Source organism: Telopea speciosissima, chromosome 10 (assembly GCF_018873765.1).
Source record: "Telopea speciosissima isolate NSW1024214 ecotype Mountain lineage chromosome 10, Tspe_v1, whole genome shotgun sequence".
Lineage (NCBI taxonomy): Eukaryota > Viridiplantae > Streptophyta > Magnoliopsida > Proteales > Proteaceae > Telopea > Telopea speciosissima.
In genome coordinates, this window is record NC_057925.1 from 60,641,335 (window position 1) to 60,661,136 (window position 19,802).

The 19,802-nt window shown below is 39.5% G+C and overlaps 1 protein-coding gene across 1 annotated transcript; it reads left to right on the forward strand.

The window, feature by feature from the left end:
- The first annotated feature begins 7,141 nt into the window (after positions 1–7,141).
- On the forward strand, positions 7,142–14,205 carry LOC122642959 (delta(12)-fatty-acid desaturase FAD2). Its single transcript, XM_043836581.1, has 2 exons — positions 7,142–7,184; positions 12,687–14,205. The coding sequence occupies exon 2, from the start codon at positions 12,732–12,734 to the stop codon at positions 13,881–13,883; it is 1,152 nt and encodes a 383-aa protein (XP_043692516.1). The 5' UTR covers positions 7,142–7,184; positions 12,687–12,731; the 3' UTR covers positions 13,884–14,205.
- The last annotated feature ends 5,597 nt before the right edge of the window (positions 14,206–19,802 follow it).

The window sequence follows — 19,802 nt, forward strand, 5'->3', positions numbered from 1 at the left end:
TTGCTCATCAATGCGATTTACTACTTTAATGTCGAGGGAATTCTCTAAATTTTAGAAATCTATCTCTGAGCTGTTAATGCAAACTAGGTCGTCAGGTCCTCTCTCCTCCCCGCCCCCTATCAAAGAAGCACCCCGAGCACTCTGTTATTGGTGGGCTATGGACACTGGCAACTCAGAAAACCCTCTCCCATAAAATTTTGTTCTTTTTCTATTCTCTTTTCTTTTGTACAGTGAATGATTCGTGTTTCACATGATCATTTTTCTTAATCTTGTATTCTATGGTCCTGTCATTTAGAAAAACATGTCGAGTCCAGACCCGGACCACACCCCACAGACGGTGTGGGATGGATTGGGATGGTTACCAATGGGAGAAGGTCAAGCAATCTTCTCCCATAGGTACACTATTAAATGATATCATATTTAAAAGGGTTTTTCTCAAATGTCACCCTCAAATTGCTCAAACGTATAAATGCACTCTTACTTTCCAAACTTTGTAATAATCTAATCCAGTCCGGTAGTTTGTGACGTTAGACTTTAGTTTCAGGGATTCTAATGATCAAAATACCCTTGTGATAAAAATCCACCAACATTAAAGAGTAAAGTGACCAAATTACCCTCATCTTCCCCAAATCTTTAGTCCTGCAGCTCTGATACATTCTCTCTCTCTCTCTCTCTAGTATTTTTTAACTTTCAGTTTTTGGGTCTTTCAGCTTCAATTAGTTTCTCTTTTGAATTTCAATTTCAGTTCGTTTGACTCATTTTTTCAGTTTCTTCTTTCTTGTGGACACCAATGGAATTCCAGGGGGATTTTTTCCGGGCATGGCTTCTGGAATGCTGGGTTTAGAGATGCACAACACAAGCACCAGCAGATGGTGAACTTCCCTACTCTCGACATTGACTACCACTCGCAGTCTCCCAACGCAGATCCCTCAACTACACCCTTCCCTTGGGAAAACCCCTGATATGCCCAGCTTGAAGGACTATGCTCCTTAAGCTGGTGTTGCATAACATCTAAACAAACAATCTTGGCCTAAATGGCATAACTTTGTGACGATGAACCAAATGAACTGCACAAAAATAGGGGAAAAATTATCGAATGGAAAACCTTTAATGCATTCCCCTTTCAAACTCTTTGGCTTCTTAAACTGAACAATTCAGGAGCAAGGACAGTTGCAGCGTTAATGGAGAAAAATTTTCTGTTTCAAACCCTAATAAACGATTTGGGGAAGATGAGGGCAATTTCATCACTTTACTCTTTAATTTTAATGGGTTTTTATCACAAAGGCATTTTGATCAATAGATTCCCTGAAATTAACGTGTAACTGGCCCAGACTAATTGACTAGACTAGATTGTTATAAAGTTTAGAAAGTAGAAGTGCATTTAGAATTAGTAAAATTTCAGGGGTGTATTTATATGTTTGGATAATTTGAGGGGGGCATTTGAAGAAAAAAAAATCCATTTAAAATAAGACAAAAGAGGTCATTTCATATGAGAAAGAGAGAGATAAACATACCAAAGTGGTAGACATCCTTTTCTCTTAAGTACAAGATTTGGTGAACATCAAGTTTTAGTGTAAGGCATGTTTAATTGGAAACCAGTCACCCATTAATGAAGGACGAATCCAAATCCTCTCTAATGATATTTAACCACCAGAGTCGATGCCCCACCATCCATTGGGTGTGGTCCCCATACTTCAAAGGTGATTTCAAAAGAAACTGTCGCTTATCTTAATTCTAAAAACTCTTTAAATCAAGGGTAAAATATGTTTTCAAAATTACTTGAAAGCCTATATGGTTATATTCTTCTAAAAAACAACAATCATTGTTTCGCATTCTTTTTGGGCATGTATGTGAACTAATAAGATTTTATCCTCATTGAGAGAAAAGTGTGTTGCACAAAGAGGGGAGAAAAAAAGTAATAAATTATTTGAGATAGATGTATAAAAAATCTTTTCTATTAAGGATCACTTTGGTTGGATTTCTATTTCGATTTATGGGGTGATTTCAATTTATATGAGTGTTTGGTATAATTTTTGCACCTTATTTACAAGAAATAGAATGCAATGGGAATCAAAATTTTAAAATAGCTGACGAACTATTTCGAGGTTTTTTTTAATGATATAAAAAATTGATCATACTATGAAAAAATAGAGATTACATTCACATTGTCTCCATAAATCAAGAGACTCGACCTCCCTTTCATGGCTCTACATGTCATATACTTAAACAGCTTAATGAAAACACACTTAGATATTTACATAAACAACACCATTAAATAGACAAGAAATCTCTAAACAAGGGTGTTATACTAGGCATATACTGTAAGACAAAGCAGATATACAGAAATAGAGAAATACCTGTTATCGCACACCAGTTGCAGAGTGAAACGAACCAGAAAGGAAGAAGCACGGACAATCGAGTTGAGTCGTATCTGAAAGATACTTTCCTTAAGGATTTAGATGCCCCCTCTTCTGCAACGGGGTTGACCTTGCACCTTACCCTCCAAGATAAATACAACTCCTAAACGTATAGGTTGCAGAACCTAATACGAGTACCAAGGATACCAAACGGCTATACAACCCTCTTATTACTTAAGCGAAAATACGATTCTGTCTCTCGGAGCGGATCATTGCGGGGACAATACGTTTCGTTGTCTATATCAAATGCGAGGCATGACATGGTATATATATATATCTTGGAGTACCCTTTCATGAAGGGATACATCCGTATGAATACAGGTGATATACGTACAGGGGTGTAACCCTTACATGGGAGGTGTGACCGTATGTATACCTCCACGTACAGGGAGGGGGTGTAACTATTCATATATATGTACGAATAGACAAGTGTGGTTCAACCGTATAGATGAACCAAATCGAGTTTTAAACAAAACATTAAAACTCCTATAAGGTTTTGTCCACACCCACACCCACACCCCGACCTCGACCTCGACCTCGACCTCGACCTCGACCTCGACCACGGCCCGGCTCGACGCGCGCTCGATTCAAAAGCACCCCAAGGACCCCCCACACACTAGAGAGTAGGGTGTCTTCCTCTCCAAAAGGCTCACACCTTAAGGAAACAATCCTATATATATACCCCTCAAGTAACTCTCCCACAATCAATGTGGGACTATTCTTGAGATCAATTCTAGCCTCTTGCACACAAGAGAGTACAACCAATTTCAAACAAAATAGAGGAGGGAAACAAAAGAGGAGGGAATGAAACAAAACACAATTTTGAAACTTTGACACACACTTGAAAAAGTGCTTTTTGAAACAAGTGCTTTGACCCAAAGTGCTTCTATAAAATAATAATACAACAAAGGGGGAACAAAATTCCAACGCTACGCATTATTCGGCTTAGGCACAAGGCCCTTGTCATAATATAACCTAAATACTTATTTATATCAAAACAAATCGGCATTTCAAAGATGGGTCAGTTACAGACTTACAGATGAACCTTGCCCCTATGTCACTCTACCCCACCATTAACTATAGCCCCTTGACTGCAGCAACCCCACCACATCTCATGATACTAACTTAGAAAAACTCAATCCTATAAATCGACTTACAAGGGAAAAGAATCCAAGATCATATCAACCCACATCAAATCGCCTTTTGTAAGCGATGTGGGATCACCCCCCATATGACTAATATTAGATCGTAACACAATTAATCCTCCCCTACCCTTGCAAATTGCAACCAATAGAAGATGCCCAGAAATTGGAAAAGCATTCGGATGAGGACAAGGTAACCTAATCGAATAAATAAGATAACGCTTCAGATCCTCTACAATGTAAGACTGCTTAATTTCGGTGGAAGAGTTGTGATAGTAAGAATCAGTACAATGGAGAGCGAAATACATAGATTGGAAAATGCTTCAGATCTTTCGCAATATAAGCATGCCATGGCTTCTCTCTCTCTATCGCTTCAAAGTCCCAATTCCAACTGAACATTTATCACTCCATGAGTGTCTTGGTTGTGTTGACAACAATGAGCAACACCATAGCCAAGCCACATTGCTCAATAAAACTTTGGATATTATGGTGTATTATTTGGGAATTGATATATTTTTATTTTTTTGTCAAAAAATGCTTTATCGAAGGGAAAGAAAACGGACTACACCAAGCTAGAAGTTCCAACTGGAACAAAAAAGCAAGGATCGGAAATGGGCCAAACAACCCTCTCCGTACAAGATTGGGCCCTCCTGGCAAGGGTATCTGCCAAGGAATTAGCAGCTCTTGGAATGTAATTGAAAATGCATACATCAAGATAGGAACTGATATTTGGGAATTGATATTGGATGGTATTAAATAACATGTCTTGGAACTTATAATGGATCATATAATATATATTGATTAATGTTGGATGTTATAGTTGTTTTGAACATTAGAAGCAAGTACTCAAGTAAAAATTCCTCAATTTATATGAGAATAGTGTTGGATTTTTTTTTTAACTTTTTTTTTTATATAAACGTCTAGAATTTACCGTTGTTTATTGTTCTCTATTTTTTTGATCGTTTTATTTGAGTATACCTTTGCACTTTTTTATCATTTGAAAACTGCACCATCCATTTCCGTTTTTGTACCATTACCGCTTTTGCTAACTATGCTTCAAATGACATTGGGGTAGTCCCTCTCTCTGCCGCTGCCTCTGCCATTTTTTCTCTTGTCTGGATTCGCTATCTTAGCTCCTAGTCCTCCAATCTTCAATGTATTCCCAAAGCTTTTGGCACCAAAGCCGTTGCGAATTGCGATCCCTTCGTCAAAGGCTCCCCCACGATTTCCCTCCTTCGATCTCGAACCTTGATCAACACACAATACAGTGAAGCTCAAAATAGATTTTGTTTTTTCGGTGCAATCCAACAATTTCAATTATTTTAACAAAAATCCATTCATTGACTCAATTTTAAGAAATCAATCGGAAATCGAAATAGAACCTAAAAGAGCTCGTGGGAGATGAAAAATCTCACCGTCTCTCTCCCATAGCACAAAAAGTAGTCCTTAAAGCATTATGGAACACTTTGCAACAAAATTGGGCTAATTTGGATCCTCTACTGCCAAGCTGCTCGGTAGGACCGTGTTGTTCAGACACGATGCTCCGTGCAATATCTACCGTACCCCTACCTAAATGCCTTGCCCGAATGGGGGTAAGGCGGTCTATGCGCGCAGCACCGTGTCTGGACAACACGGTCCTGCCGTGGAGCTCGGCAGTCGTGTACGATAAAACGGTGACAGTTTTAAACATAACTTTGTGCATGGACACCTTTGCCCTTGCATGTCTTGTTGGAACTTCACTGAGAAGAGGGGCAGAATCTGAATTTTCAATAATTATAAATGATTCTCCTACATAAAAGTGGATCACATCACCTGCCACTTGCAGACCTGCTCTTAGTTAGTAAATACGCATATTATATGTGTACCCGAATTTTTTAACGTATAATACTCTCGTCCCCATATTTTTCCATATTTTTATTTAAAAAATGCATTTTTTAATCGATCAAGTATTATACTCGTATAATACATGTATTATACGATTTATACATTTTTTTTAAAAAAAAATACCCAAAAGATTAAAATTTAGGGAAACGATTTCACTTTCCCTTTCATCCCTTTCGATTTGCGTTGAACATCCAACCGTAGCAGGCAACAGTAGCCGCCCTCCATCTCCAATCATCCTCCCCATCTCCGTTCAACAAAGCTTCGTTGGCGACGGCAGCGACGACGTTTCTCCTTCTTCCACTGTTGTTCGGTTAGTATCCCTTTCTTTAGTTCCTATTGTTTGCTAGTCAAACCAAAAATCACAAAGTTCAAAGACCAAGAACTGAAGCTCTGCAATGCTTTGGGCAGCTCAAGATCTCTAATCCTCAGCTCTGTGAAGATTGCAGAAAGGTCGGTGGAGAAGAGAAATTTAATTTTTGGGAAAATAAAGAAAGAGAGAGGGAGAGAGAGTGTGTTCGGGCACTTTTTGTGTTTTTAGATCTTTTTTTACTTTAGCTTGTCATATGCGCGAGCTTTTATTGACGATAGAGATGGATTTGGTTATTTCTTTGGGACCCACAACGCGGCACTTAAGTCTTGTACTCTCCTCTTGTTTCTCTGGTCTTTGAACTTTGATGGTGGTAGTGAAGCAAATGAATCTTGTGTGACATTGGCGAGAACGGCTCAATCTCTATTCTATTTTATTCTTGTTTTTCTGTCTCTAGTAGCTAATCTGTACAGTGGAGATCCATATCTGGAACTTTCCCTCTTGTCTTGTGTTGGTTAATTAGTGGGAACTCATCCCCCTTCACTAGAACACATCTAGTTAAAAATATTTGGTCATCTCATTGTAGATAGAAAGAAATGTAATGTTGGAATAATGATTTAATGATAAGGTAATCAACTTGCTCATCTCATTTTCAGACAATCTACATTCATTTATTGTGGATTATTGATATTTTGGTATGTTAAATGATAAACTTAGAGATGTTATATAGCATATTATATTATTGTGTTTATTTTAGTTCATAAAATCATGATATTATTTTGTTTATTAGGTGGTAAAGGCATGTTATATAATGAATATATGTCCCTTTTTTTTAAAGTATTATTACCGTTTATGCCGTATTATACCCGTATTAAACGCATACCATATTATTACCGTATGCATTTTATGAAACAGGATTTTTGAAAAGTATTATTACCGTCTACTCCATTTAATTACCGTACGTACCTGTTCCCGTTCAATTGCCGCTCCCGAACTTACAAACTAAGGACCAGCTTGGTACCAACGTAGGCCAGATATTTGTCTGCGTGAATCAATCTCCACCGTCCAAAATCAGGATGCCACGTAAACTATGACTATGGACGGTTTATATTCTTTACTGTTCCACAAAGTACGTTCAGTGATTTGCTTGCTTTCGGTGAAACCAAAAATAAAAAACCAGCTAGATCTAACCAATTACAAGTACACACGTGGAATGAAGCAGAGTTGAATAAGCTTGATTTCCAAGTTGATATCTGATGGGACCCACTAAGGGCATTTCGAGGAGGGAAAGAAATAGCTTAAATACGGGCTTATGTGAAGGGCTTGAAAGGATAGAGTCACGCAGGCCAGAACGTGAAAGCGAGAAATCGAGGGAGAGACGGAGGGAAACTCTCGAAGAGTCGCCGAGCGGGAAGACGAAGGATTTCTTTTGAGGTATTCTTCTTCTTTTCCATTATTTTTCTGTACTGTCCTTTTTAAATTTGCTCTCCTCTATCTTTTCAATGTCAAAGTTCTCATATCTCAAGTTCGATTCCGATATTTCTTCGTCTCGATGAACTTTTCTGTTCAGAAGCCGTTCGACGGCTTCTGAATGCGGTATTTAAGGTAGATCTAGGGTCAATGGCTGGCTTTCCTTCAGCAATGAGTCGATTCAGACTCTTTGCCTCAATCTAAGATCAATTTTTTTTTTAGAGGTGGTGGAAATGCTGATTACAGGTTTTTCCAAGCTTACATTTTTTAGATTTTTTTTGGTTATTAACGTATCGTGTTCGCGATGATTAATAGAGCATCAACATCTCATGGTTGGATCTAAACTCTGGTTTAGCCAATGCACTTTGATTTTAGTTTATTTTTGGGTAAAGTCTCTTATTAGCTGTGGCAGTGTTGATTCGTTGCTCTGTTTTTCGTTCAACAGGATCTGTATCTGTTATTCTGTTTCTGCTCTCACTTTCTTTCTCGCTTCTCCTTTCTTTTTAATAATTATTTTTGGAAAAAATATCTGCCTTGGAGGTGTAGACTGAACCGGTGTTTGCAGTTCGCCTGAATTTCTGTTGCTTTATAAGAATGAAACAAAAACTAGTTCTATAAAAAATAACTAATTTTTTTAAAAAAAAAATGAATGCTTTGTTTCCAGCTCCTAGGCCTTTAGTTAAGATATGGTTTACCAAAAATTAAAAATTGAGTTATGGACCTTGAATTTATTTTTCTCCGGACACAATGGAGAAGGTCGAAACGTGGAGCTGATACGGCAGACGGCTGGAGTCTGGAGACATGATATCGTGTCCCTTTTCTCCCTCTCTGGGTCGAAGGAACAAATTCTTTTTTCCTTTTTCGGTTCTAAAGTCGCCACGATGAGAGTACCAGAAGCCAATTTTGGCTTTTGCCTTCGTGAATATAATAGACTGCAGTGGAGTGGACACGAGTCACACGACACGGCATGAAACAATTTGGAAAGAGGGGGGATAGTTTGGTCTTAGCATTTAGGGTTTTGTTTTTAAACCTCAAGTTCATTAGTGTATACATAAGGCGCGGGTGGGCCGGCCGATTAAAATGCCGTAAGAAAAGGCTGCAAAACAACCCAGTCCATTCGCCTGATAATACGCGACTCCGTGACCCTATGCTGGAGCCACCAAATTTCCTTCCCCTGTTTTCTTTGTTTACTTTTCTTTCTTTAAGTCTCAGTTTTTTTTATCTTTATATGATAAATGATATGTTCTATATGTTTTCCTATTTGAGGATTCGAATTAGTTGAACTTTTTAACCTCAAACAAAGGAAGCCTAAATTGAATTTCGGGGAAGGGGAGGAAACTGGATGCAAGATTCTAAAACGGAATTGATTCAGAACTCTCTTATAAAAGCCCTAGAAAATAGAATCTGAAAGGATAAACATATATTTTTCATAAATTTTTTACGGGTAGGCGTTCTCTGTGCGTGATCAATGAAAGGATGTGCATCGACATCATAGAGGCTTTAACCAAAAAAGAGAAGCCGTATTTCAGCCTTTCATGGGATGGGTGGTCATTCCCCCCAAACCACCCCCCCCCACCCCTTGTTGGTCGTGTATAGAGAAATTTTCTCCATTTTTTACAGACAAAAATGTTGTCTTTAGAGCAGCACAGCCTTCACTAGCGCTTCCCATAGTGTATCTCTCCCTTCCCATGTGAAATTATTCATATGGGTAGGGGAAAGAGACAGAGACAAACTGGCAAGCATGGAAAACACTCCATTTTTTTTTATTTTTCGGAATTGTAGAGAAGTTTTATAAATTTTACTTTTCCAAGCAAATTTAATTAATTTTCTGTTGTTTTATTAATTAAAATTAAAAAAATATTATTGGGAAAAGATTCTCTTACCTATCCAAGTAAACTTAATTAGTTTTCTGTTGTTTTACCTACCTTTTATTATTATTTAAAAAATTAATAATAAAAGACTGGTATGTGAGTGGGGCATACAAAACGCCTTATGTTTTTTATTTTGGGTAGAAAAAACGCCTTATGTTACTATTTTAGAAAAGAATTTGATACATTACGTGTTGGGTTTAGGGTGCGTTGTTTTGTTGTCACGTGCCTTTTTATCATTTAGGGTCAGCATAATGTAACGTTAGGAGAATGGATCATGTGACGTGCATGTAAACTTACATCTGACAGATAACAACATGTCCCACTTTGGGACCTATCCCCATCCCCTATCTTCTCTCGAATTTGGATCTTCTATTGCTGAGCTGTCTGGTAGGGCCTTACTATCAAGACAAAGCAAGGCAATAAATGATTGCTGACGCTTGGGCAGGGGTAAGATAGTCATTTTTTGCTTTGCTGTGTCTTGGCAGTAGGGTCCTGTCGGGCAACTCGACAATAGAGGATCAGGATCCACCTCCTCCCTTATTTAAGGGATCCAGATCCTCTACTATCGAGCTGACAGGCAGGACCGTGCTGCCCAGACACGATGTTACGTGCAAAGACCACCTTACCTCTACTCAGGTAAGGCGTTTGGATAGGGATAAGGCGGATATTACACACAGCATCGTGTCTGGGCAGCACAATCCTACTGGACAGTTCGGCAATAGAGGATCCAAATTGCTATTTAAGCTCTCCAATTTTCAAAAAAAAAATAACATGTCCCTTATGTTTCAATAAATATCCCTCTTCACCTTTTAAATGGCAAAATTGAGATATATGGTTCTCTCACATGGTGCACAGATGTGCAGAGGAACTGAACTTGTTACGTTACACTGACACGACTTCTCACTAAGGCAAATCAGTGATTGGAGAACCCTTATCCACATGTCAACTCACATCCCAATGTGCTGACTTGTGGATCGGGAACTCTCTAACGACATGATGTGCGTTGCACACCGTGCCGTATAGGAGAGGAGCCCAATCCACGTTGTAGTGGGATCCAAAATTACTTAGGTAGTCCTAGTGCACGTCTAGGATTGTAGCCATGTGTTATCCATCAGTCATGCCATCTTGGTTTGTGAAACCCTAGAACCCCTGTTTAAGAAGTACTTTCGTTTAATTAAAATATTCAGTCCTTCATACAAGATCCTTTGGATTTATCATGTGATGTATAATGTTCTTAAGAGATTTTAAGATAATAGTTTAAGAAATGATCGTTCCAGAGCTCGTGCGAGGGTTGGTGGTTGTTATATGAATCACTTTATTAGTGGGCAGTGTATTTTATTGTTTTTCAAAAAGTGTGGTCCGCAAGGACCCCTGTTCCTAGGGTTTTATATATTGGCTTGGTCTTGTGATTGGCCTCTGGGTCGAACTTGCGCGACAAAATAAATTTAAAAATAATTCTCCTTTTTTTTTTTTTTTTTTGGTAAAAATAATTCTTCCCTTGTTGTGATAGTGATAGGAGGTAGTTGATGCCATATAATAATTTTATGTGGTGGGTTTTGTGTTACTTAAAAAGTGTAGAGATTAGGTCAATTTTTTTTGGGTGGAAAGTAAGGTCCCTCGTGCATCATACATCAAATGGATCCACTGTTTTGCTAGGTCGCCCATAACTATGGATGACTAGGTGAGACATGTTGTATGGGCATGACACTGGCCAAGTGACCATACAGGTGACACGAGCAATTTAGTCCTCCGTGAGTGCTCTTTTGTGTAACATTTCGAAACAACCACTTTGAGAGCTGATTTATTAATATTATCTCGAGTGGTATACCTTTGAGTTATTATGTAGAGGCGTTGTTTTTTGTTCCGAAGTGTAGTCTGCGTCTAGGCACATGGAGGTGGGTGCAACGATCATCCTGCCCTCTGCACAGGTTACCCATGTGTCAGAACGCAGACTGCGATGCGATACAAAGAACATTCTTTCTATAGTCTATTATCATATTCAAAAAGACTTTTGACCAGTTGGGTTCCTTAGAAGAAGTGAGACATTTCTACTTTATTTTTTGGTCTTTGTGGGATTACTCTGACCTCTGAGATAAATAGATAATTGACTTTTTTATTCATATTTTCATTTAAATTTTTGAATATGTGGATATGAAGTGATCCATCATTTCACACTTTTAGTTACTGGAGGGAGAGACATTTGCAATTGGAAATCAGGTCTCAGTCATTGTGTTTGGTATGTGTTATAATCACTAAGGCTGCAGTGTCTGGTCAAGAAATGAAGTTTAGTATTTAATTGTCACTTTTGTTGGTATCTGTTACTTATCTTGTGTTCATTCTTTTATTTCCTTCCTTCTATAGCCACTTATTTCTTGAGATTGGTAACTATCATTCGTCCTTTAAAGGTATGATCTAGCTGATGGTTAAATGTATTCAGACTATATGTGATGCATCAGTGGGTGCGAAACATGAAAATCATGTGTACACATTTAAAAGCTAATTGTCATGTAGTACTGTGAAAACCATGGTTTGAGATATTATATCGTTAGTCACTGATCCTGATACTGTATCGATACTGTATCGGTGAAATGATATAGATCAGGGTCAAACAGCTAAAAAATCTTATTTTCTACACAACCGATGGGCAAACTTGTCCAATACAAGTTATATTCTATGCCAATCTCTATCGCTGTTGTATCGGTTCTTTAATGTGACCCCGATACCTTGCACTAAAACCATGGTGAAAACCAATGTCTTTTCGTTTTTTTGTTTTTTTGAGGAGGGGGTGTGGTGTGGCGTTGTTGTGTTTGGCCTGACTATCGTTGTTGTTCAATCCCTTGCCGATCCTTAGGGGGGGTGGGGGGGGAGAGGAGAGCCAGGAGAGGGGGGGGGGGGGCATTGGCAGTCAATGACGAACTGAGCTTGATTCAGGTCCTTTATTAGATTGATATTTTCTATAGTCTCATCAAACCATACGCCATTAGGACTTGGGTCAGAAGTCCATTGTTTGGTAAGAAGATACAAACTCCAACCAGAAATTCAAATTTTAAATGGAAAAATAAATACATTTATTTAGGACAACCCAGCACGATTCGTTTTCACTTTGAAAAGGCCAGTGCCACTAACTCATGATTCTTTTTTTTTTTTTTGGTAAGTAAACATCGAATCCAGATCCTGATCTCCCGCCATCTACCACACCACATAGATGGTCCCAAACCCCATGGATGGTTGGAAATAAATTCTGGTGGTTAAAAGTCATTGGAGAGGATCTGTACTCGTTAACATCTATTCATGAAACCGAACAAGTTTAAAACGCAATAAAATTTTCTTTCTTTAAACGTGTTTGGTGGCTATTGTGCTTTAATTAGTTATCACTGATAACAAGCATGGGGCTCCTCTGTAGCGCGACACAGCATATAACGCACATTTGACGGTCTACAGCACATGGGTACGTAACCCAACAACCAACCTGTGTTGGGCTGTATCCCAATCCACTGCAGACCATCGGATGATGCGCTGTGTCGCGCTACAGAGGAACCAAATCCCTACTAACAAGCATGGCATTTCAGTATTTAACTTGCCTTCATTTGTGCAGAGTCTCTCCATCTCCGATTCTCCATAAACCATACACAGCAAGAGAATGGGTGCCGGTGGTCGCATGCCCCTACCCACACCTGGTAATAAGGGAGAACAAGACGTCCTCAAGAGAGTCCCATACTCGAAACCCCCATTCACGCTAGGGGAAATCAAGAAAGCCATCCCACCCCATTGCTTCCAACGCTCTGTCCTCCGTTCCTTTTCCTACGTAGTATACGACCTAATCATCGTCTCCCTCCTCTACTACATCGCCACCACCTATTTCCACGACCTCCCAACCCCAATTTCCTTCGTCGCCTGGCCTAGCTACTGGGCAATCCAAGGCTGTGTCCTAACTGGTGTCTGGGTTATCGCCCATGAGTGCGGCCACCACGCCTTCAGCGACCACCAGTGGCTCGACGATACCGTTGGACTAATCCTCCACTCCTGCCTCCTCGTCCCATACTTCTCTTGGAAGTACAGCCACCGTCGCCACCACTCCAACACTGGTTCCCTCGATCGAGACGAGGTTTTCGTCCCCAAGCCCAAATCTAGCCTCGCTTGGTATTCCAAGTACCTCAACAACCCACCTGGCCGGCTCCTTACCATCACCATCACTCTCACCCTCGGCTGGCCTCTCTATTTGGCCTTCAACGTCTCCGGCCGCCCCTACGACCGCTTCGCCTGCCATTACGACCCTTACGGCCCTATCTATTCTGACCGCGAACGCCTCCAGATCTACCTCTCCGACGTCGGTGTCCTGACTGTCTCCTACGTGCTGTTCCGCCTCGTCGCTGCCAAAGGCCTCGCGTGGGTTGTCTGCATGTACGGCGTGCCCTTGTTGATAGTGAATGGGTTCCTGGTCTTGATAACCTACTTGCAGCACACTCACCCTTCGCTGCCACACTACGACTCATCGGAATGGGATTGGCTGAGAGGAGCATTGGCTACGGTGGACAGGGATTATGGAGTATTGAACAAGGTCTTCCATAACATCACTGACACTCACGTCGCTCACCATCTGATCTCAACCATGCCGCATTACCATGCCATGGAAGCGACAAAGGCTATCAAGCCCATACTCGGGGACTACTACCAGTTCGATGGGACGCCCTTCTACAAGGCTGTGTGGAGAGAAGCCAAGCACTGTATTTACGTGGAGCCCGATGATGGTTCGCAGGACAAAGGGGTCTTCTGGTACCGTAACAAGTTTTGAGTTTTTTTTACTGTTGTCAACAACAGGAGGTTACCTTAAACTCTAGCGATCAGCTCTTCCATCTCCTCTATTTAAAAAACCAGGAAAAAAAAGGGAAATGGTATGGGTAGGCATTAGGTTATGGTGTTGGGTTTTTGTCTATTTGAAGATCTCTTTACCTGAACCATGCAAGAAGCTGCGAAAATGGTCTGCTTCGGCATGGGCATGGTACTTACGGTCCACTCCATTTCAGTGGTTTGTGTTAGTTTTGAAGAACTTTATTTTGTTCCACGAAACGTTAGTCGCGGCAATAAATTAAAGATGTCCAAGTAGTATGATTGAATCCCTTTAACGAGTAACTATTATTAGCATTTGGATCCTCCACTGCCGAGCTGCCTGGCAGTATCGTGCTGCCTAGACACGGTGAGGCGTGCAATGACCGTCTTACCTCTGCCCGAGTGCCTTGTCTAAGTGGGATTAAGGCGGACTAATGAACTAATGTTGGGCTTCTCTTCCCAATTCCCAAAAAAAAGATTTAACGGTTTTAAAGATGAACCCACAATGTATTTTCTCAAATTATGGCAGGAAACAGGAATGAGGATTGGAGCATAGGAAGGATTACATGAGCTCCACCCCGGATTTGGATCCTCTACTGTCGAGCTGTCCGGCAGGATCGTGCTGCCCAGACACGGCGCTGCACACAATGTCCGCCTTATCCCTGCCCAAACGCCTTGCCCGAGTGGGGGTAAGGTGGTCTTTACGTGCAACGCCGTGTCTGGGCAGCTGGGTCCTGCCGGGCAGCTCGGCAGTAGAGGATCCAGATCTCTCCACCCCACACCCCATTTCTTTTTCTTTTTCTTTTTTCTTTTTTCTTTTTTTATAGAATACAGCCCAGTTAATTTTGGACCTACTACTGCCAGGCCCATAAAGCCCATACAGACATAATAAAACAGAAGATGGAACTATTTATGATTCTGCTTCACTTCTCAGTTGGCCATAGTTGAATTCTTATTTTTGACAAAGCTTTGGACCTTTATTTGTAAAGCAAAGAGGACTCCATCTAGATTGAGACTTGACAGTACTGTTTCAGGGAGGCTACCCCCAGGGTGGCCTACTTGTCGACAAAATTTCGGCCTCAATAGACTTGGAGAGGAGCTCAATCCTTGTTATGAAGGCCTGATATAAGGCAAGGGTCTAAGAGACTAGCTCTCCTAGGATCCCCCACAACAACCTGTATGGGTTTCAACCAACTACACTTACAATTGGCTTACTTCGTGATAGAGGTGTAGGCGGGTCAAGCCTGTGTTGCATAGCCCAGCCCGACTCATTTTGGTTCAAAGTCAAGCTTGGTTTCAGCCATATACTTGTGCCCCTTTTGGTGATGTAGAACAACTTCAGCTGCTGATTTGCTGTCCAAACATTCTGGGAATATAAATGAAGATGACATATATGCCCTTGGAGCTCCTCAACAGTCCATTAGCCTAAGCTTTGGATGGATTCAGATCCATTTATACCATCTATACTCTCACGTATCGAGCTCTCAGGCCCGCATTGCAGAGGATTTTAATTCATATTTGAATCAGACCTAGACCACCTATATATATTGTCACTTATAGGATCCCAACTGTTGATGGTGTTAGAAATATTACAAAATATTGACTAGTTGTTAGCCGGCTCCCCCGTCCCCCTCCCACCCCACCAAGCGTTATCGCTAGAGTTGCTTGTAATCAATAGAATGAAAGCTCAAATGGACTAATTTTCCATTCATCGGGTGGTGAAAGGAAACTTCATTAGTCCTTTTCCAGTAGAATAAAACGCCAAAAACAAGTCAGTATCTTTGTAAGAAGAAAGGGGGAAAAATGAGAAATATGTCCACAGTGTTCGTGGTTCACCTCTCTCACATTCTCTCCTCCTTATGACATTCTCTTCCTTCGTAATCATGTGGGGCCACCTGTATTCGAATTTTGTGGCATTCCTTGTGCGCATGTTGGTTAGCTTGGCATCATGATTTATGATATCGGAATTTGGATTTTTTGAACTGAGTTTTCCTTCACCCACGGTGAATGGGATCTCATTGATCGCAGGACAGGAGAAAAGATGGAAAGGAGTATCAGAAGGGTATTTTGAAACATACAGTAGTAAAATATGTTTATCTAAACCCGGAATTTTTAATTCCTTACTTTGATGAACAATTTCAACTCCCTCGGGTGCTCGAAACTAAAACACAATCATTTTATACACTAATGTTTCTGATACATGCAATTGCTCACATAAATATGTAAAATGGACAGATTCTGATCCAGCGTCTGAAGGAGTAAGACCCATAACCTAACTTGATTGAGTGACAATAACCATTTGGCCACTTGCAATATTTACTCTATTTGTACATACAGTTAATTAATTATCTATAAATGGTATGAAAATCTTTATTAGTTAAACAAATCTACAGATATAAATAGATATCTATAAATAAATAAATAAATAAAAGAGGAAAAGGACTTTGTTCGTGGCTTCTGCACCCAGACACAAGATGTGCGAAATGATCACCATGCCTCTTATGAAAGGTAAAAATTCAACCCCTGTTGATGTTTCCACACGCGCTCCCATTGGCCCCCATGCTAACGCAAGGGCCACACCCCCAAATAGATTGAAAAAATGTTCTCTCTCGGGAAACGTAGCCTATGCTAGAGCTCCCCTATGCCACTATCTCTCCTCCTCTCCCCTGAAATGACCTCTCTGCTCCTGGAATGATTCCTTTCCCTGGGGAACACATTGGGTGTTTCTTACCGACATAGGCTACAAAAAATTTATATGGGAGGATTAATTACAATTTTTATCGTTACTCTCAAATTTGAGAAAGAAAAAGTTTATTGCCCCCTTCTTTTAATTACCCATTATCTTAATTATTTCCAAAAGTTCTTTAAAATAGGGGTATAAATGGACCCGGATCCTCTTCAGCATGCTAGTTCATCCAAAATGCATCCGACAGTTGGGCAGCACTTGGGATGCGTGCTTTGGTGCTACCACCCGTTGAATGTGCACTTGAGAGAATCCCTTCTTCATTTTCAAAAATAAGTTGAAAGCGACATATCATTATGTTATTAGCAAAAAGTATCATTGTCACACAGATTTTCGAGTACACATGTGAAATGACAATATTATCCTCATTTGAAACTTTGTGTGTCATACTAAGGTAAAAAAGTAAAATTACAAATTATTTAACACCTTGGATGTCAATAAGAAAATCTCTTTAATTAATCATCATCTATTTCATTAAAATCAAGTTTTTCATCAAGCTATTGCATTGTCAAATTTCAACTAGTTCGAATGTTTGAAAATAGGAAGAAAAAAAAAACCCCCATTTTGGCAAATTAGCTAGTGAGCACATGCAATAGCACAGAAAACAGATGCCCAAACAAACAATTGTAGCACACAAAATACAATATTCCTAAAGAAAGGCGCCGGCACCGTATTCCAACTCCTATGTGTAGATGGATGGTATTTTTTTTTAATAAAGAAATGGATGGTAATATTTAATACCACAAAAATAAAGATAATAGTGTTTATTGGAAAATGGGAAGTAGTTTTCTGTTCGGGAGTGTGGCCTACGCCAGCATTTCCATGTATCTATCTCTCCTCCTCAAAATAAGGGGATAGATATGTCTTTTTATATATTTTTTTTTTCTATCACCTAAACACAACTACGTGGTACTAACTTCCCCTATAACTAAATAAAAAATCTGCCAACCATGTCATCACTTCATGCATTAGTTATAACTTATAAGAATACTGCCGTAATTTTGAGTTGTTAAGTATTGAAATGGAGTCACATTGTCTCCTTAAAATGTTATTCTACACACAATGGCTATTAAGAAATTAATTAAGAATCTGACTGATAATTAAATAAAAATGGAAGTTGTTAAATTATAAATAGAACAAATAGTTTGAAATAAGAATGTGGGTTGGCAACTATACCTTTAAACCTTTATATATAGAAAGTTCAGTTTCCTTTGAGGATAGAGGAATGTTAGTCATTTATGTATGAGCATCCATATCCAGTACTCATAATGAGCCGAAACTTATTTAACAAAGGTGACCTCTGAAGTGTTACAACTTGACCATCCATTTGAACAAAAAATTAATCTCCCCCACTCCCACCCCACCCCACCCCACCCCACCCAAAAAAAATAAATAAATAAATAAAAATCTTAATCTTTCCACACGGTTTGGGAGAATTCCTAACATATAAGGGCAAAACATCAACACGAAGTGACAAAAAGAGTATCTGAGATTTGAGAGAAGGTTTCTCATGATGTCAGTGTGAAGAGGAATCTGCACATAGAGCCTATATCAACGATGATGTAGAGAGAACGATATCATCCACATAGAACCCATTAGGTTAGAGTTCAACCGAAGAAAATAATAAAGAATCTTTATGTTAAAGGAAAATAGTACTCTGACATCGGGGTGATTCATTTTTTTGTCATATTATTTGTTACTAAATAAAGTCTAGAAAAATCACAAAAAATTCCTATGTAACATCACAACACCTAAAAATGAATTTTTTTTTTTTCCCCCCTTCTTTTTATTTTATTCTTTTTTCATGATTCTAGGCCCACTTCTTCTTCATCTCCCTCTCTCTCTCTCTCTTATATATATTTTGTGTGGGGGATATATACTCTCTTATATATATTGTTTGGGGAAGAACATGGGGAACATAAAGACAGTAGTACCATTTTGGGTTGGGTTGGCAAAACAGAAAGCTGTTTGAATTGAAATGGGGAGGAAATGGCTTGGACTGTGAAGTCCAACTGGAAATATATTGAACGAATATATGAAAGATCATATTATTATTATTATTATTATGAAATCTAAGCCTGGCCCACCCAACTGATCCGGTCATGCCCTCTCGTCTCGTATCAAGGATTTGGTCCCCTTCCAGCCAAGCAACTGGCTGGTCCCCCTGTGCCCACCGGCCTTTCTTTCTGCTCATCGATCACTACTCTTACTAGATATCCTTCAATAATACTATTAATCAATTGGTGGGTTCCATTGATCTACACCATTAGATGATGCTAATGTTGGATCTAAATCATTATCATGGCTAGAATACAGTGAACAGAAATAATAATAGGGATGGAATTGTATACATACCTTTTTAAACGTTTGCAGTAAATCCAAGCTTTACCTTGTGATTAACAGTCACACGCTTTGATCTGCCCTAGATTACTCCCATCTTTTTCAAATAATATTATCCCTCTATAATTTCGTAAGTAAAGTCACAAAATTGAATTGAGAAAGATAAAAGTAATCTACGACGGATCAGAGCGTGTGACTGTTAATCAGAAGGTAAAACTTAGATCTATTGCAAACATTTGGAGAGATATATATACAATTCCATATCTATTATTATTTCTGTTCACTGTATTCTAGTCATGTGAAACATATTCATGATAATGATTTAGATCCAACAGCTAACCCATTTGAGTTTGAAAGATTGATGATATACATGTCATCATATCATATCATATCTCTTATCTCATTCCAATGGCCCACCATATCGTAATTGACAGAATGTGTGAATGGAATTTCTGCAAAACTTGGCTTCTTCCCAAAGGAGTTTGAAGACTCAAGAGGCAATGGGCCTTCACCTAACCCAAAAGAATAAATTCCCATTTCCCAAATCAGTAACCAAATTAACAACCCTTCAGATCTTTTATATATATATATATATAGAGAGAGAGAGAGAGAGGGAGAGAGAGAGAGAGAGCTTAGAACTGGTCAATGAAGGATCCCTGGCCCACTGAGCTATAGCTATTACATTTACAGGGGGGCGTTGTTACAAAGAGAAAAACAGGTTCTCTGAACCACGGCAGCAGGCAGGGTATACGAACGTACACTAGCAGTATCTCTGTGTTTATCTCTCTCTCCCTAGTTCCT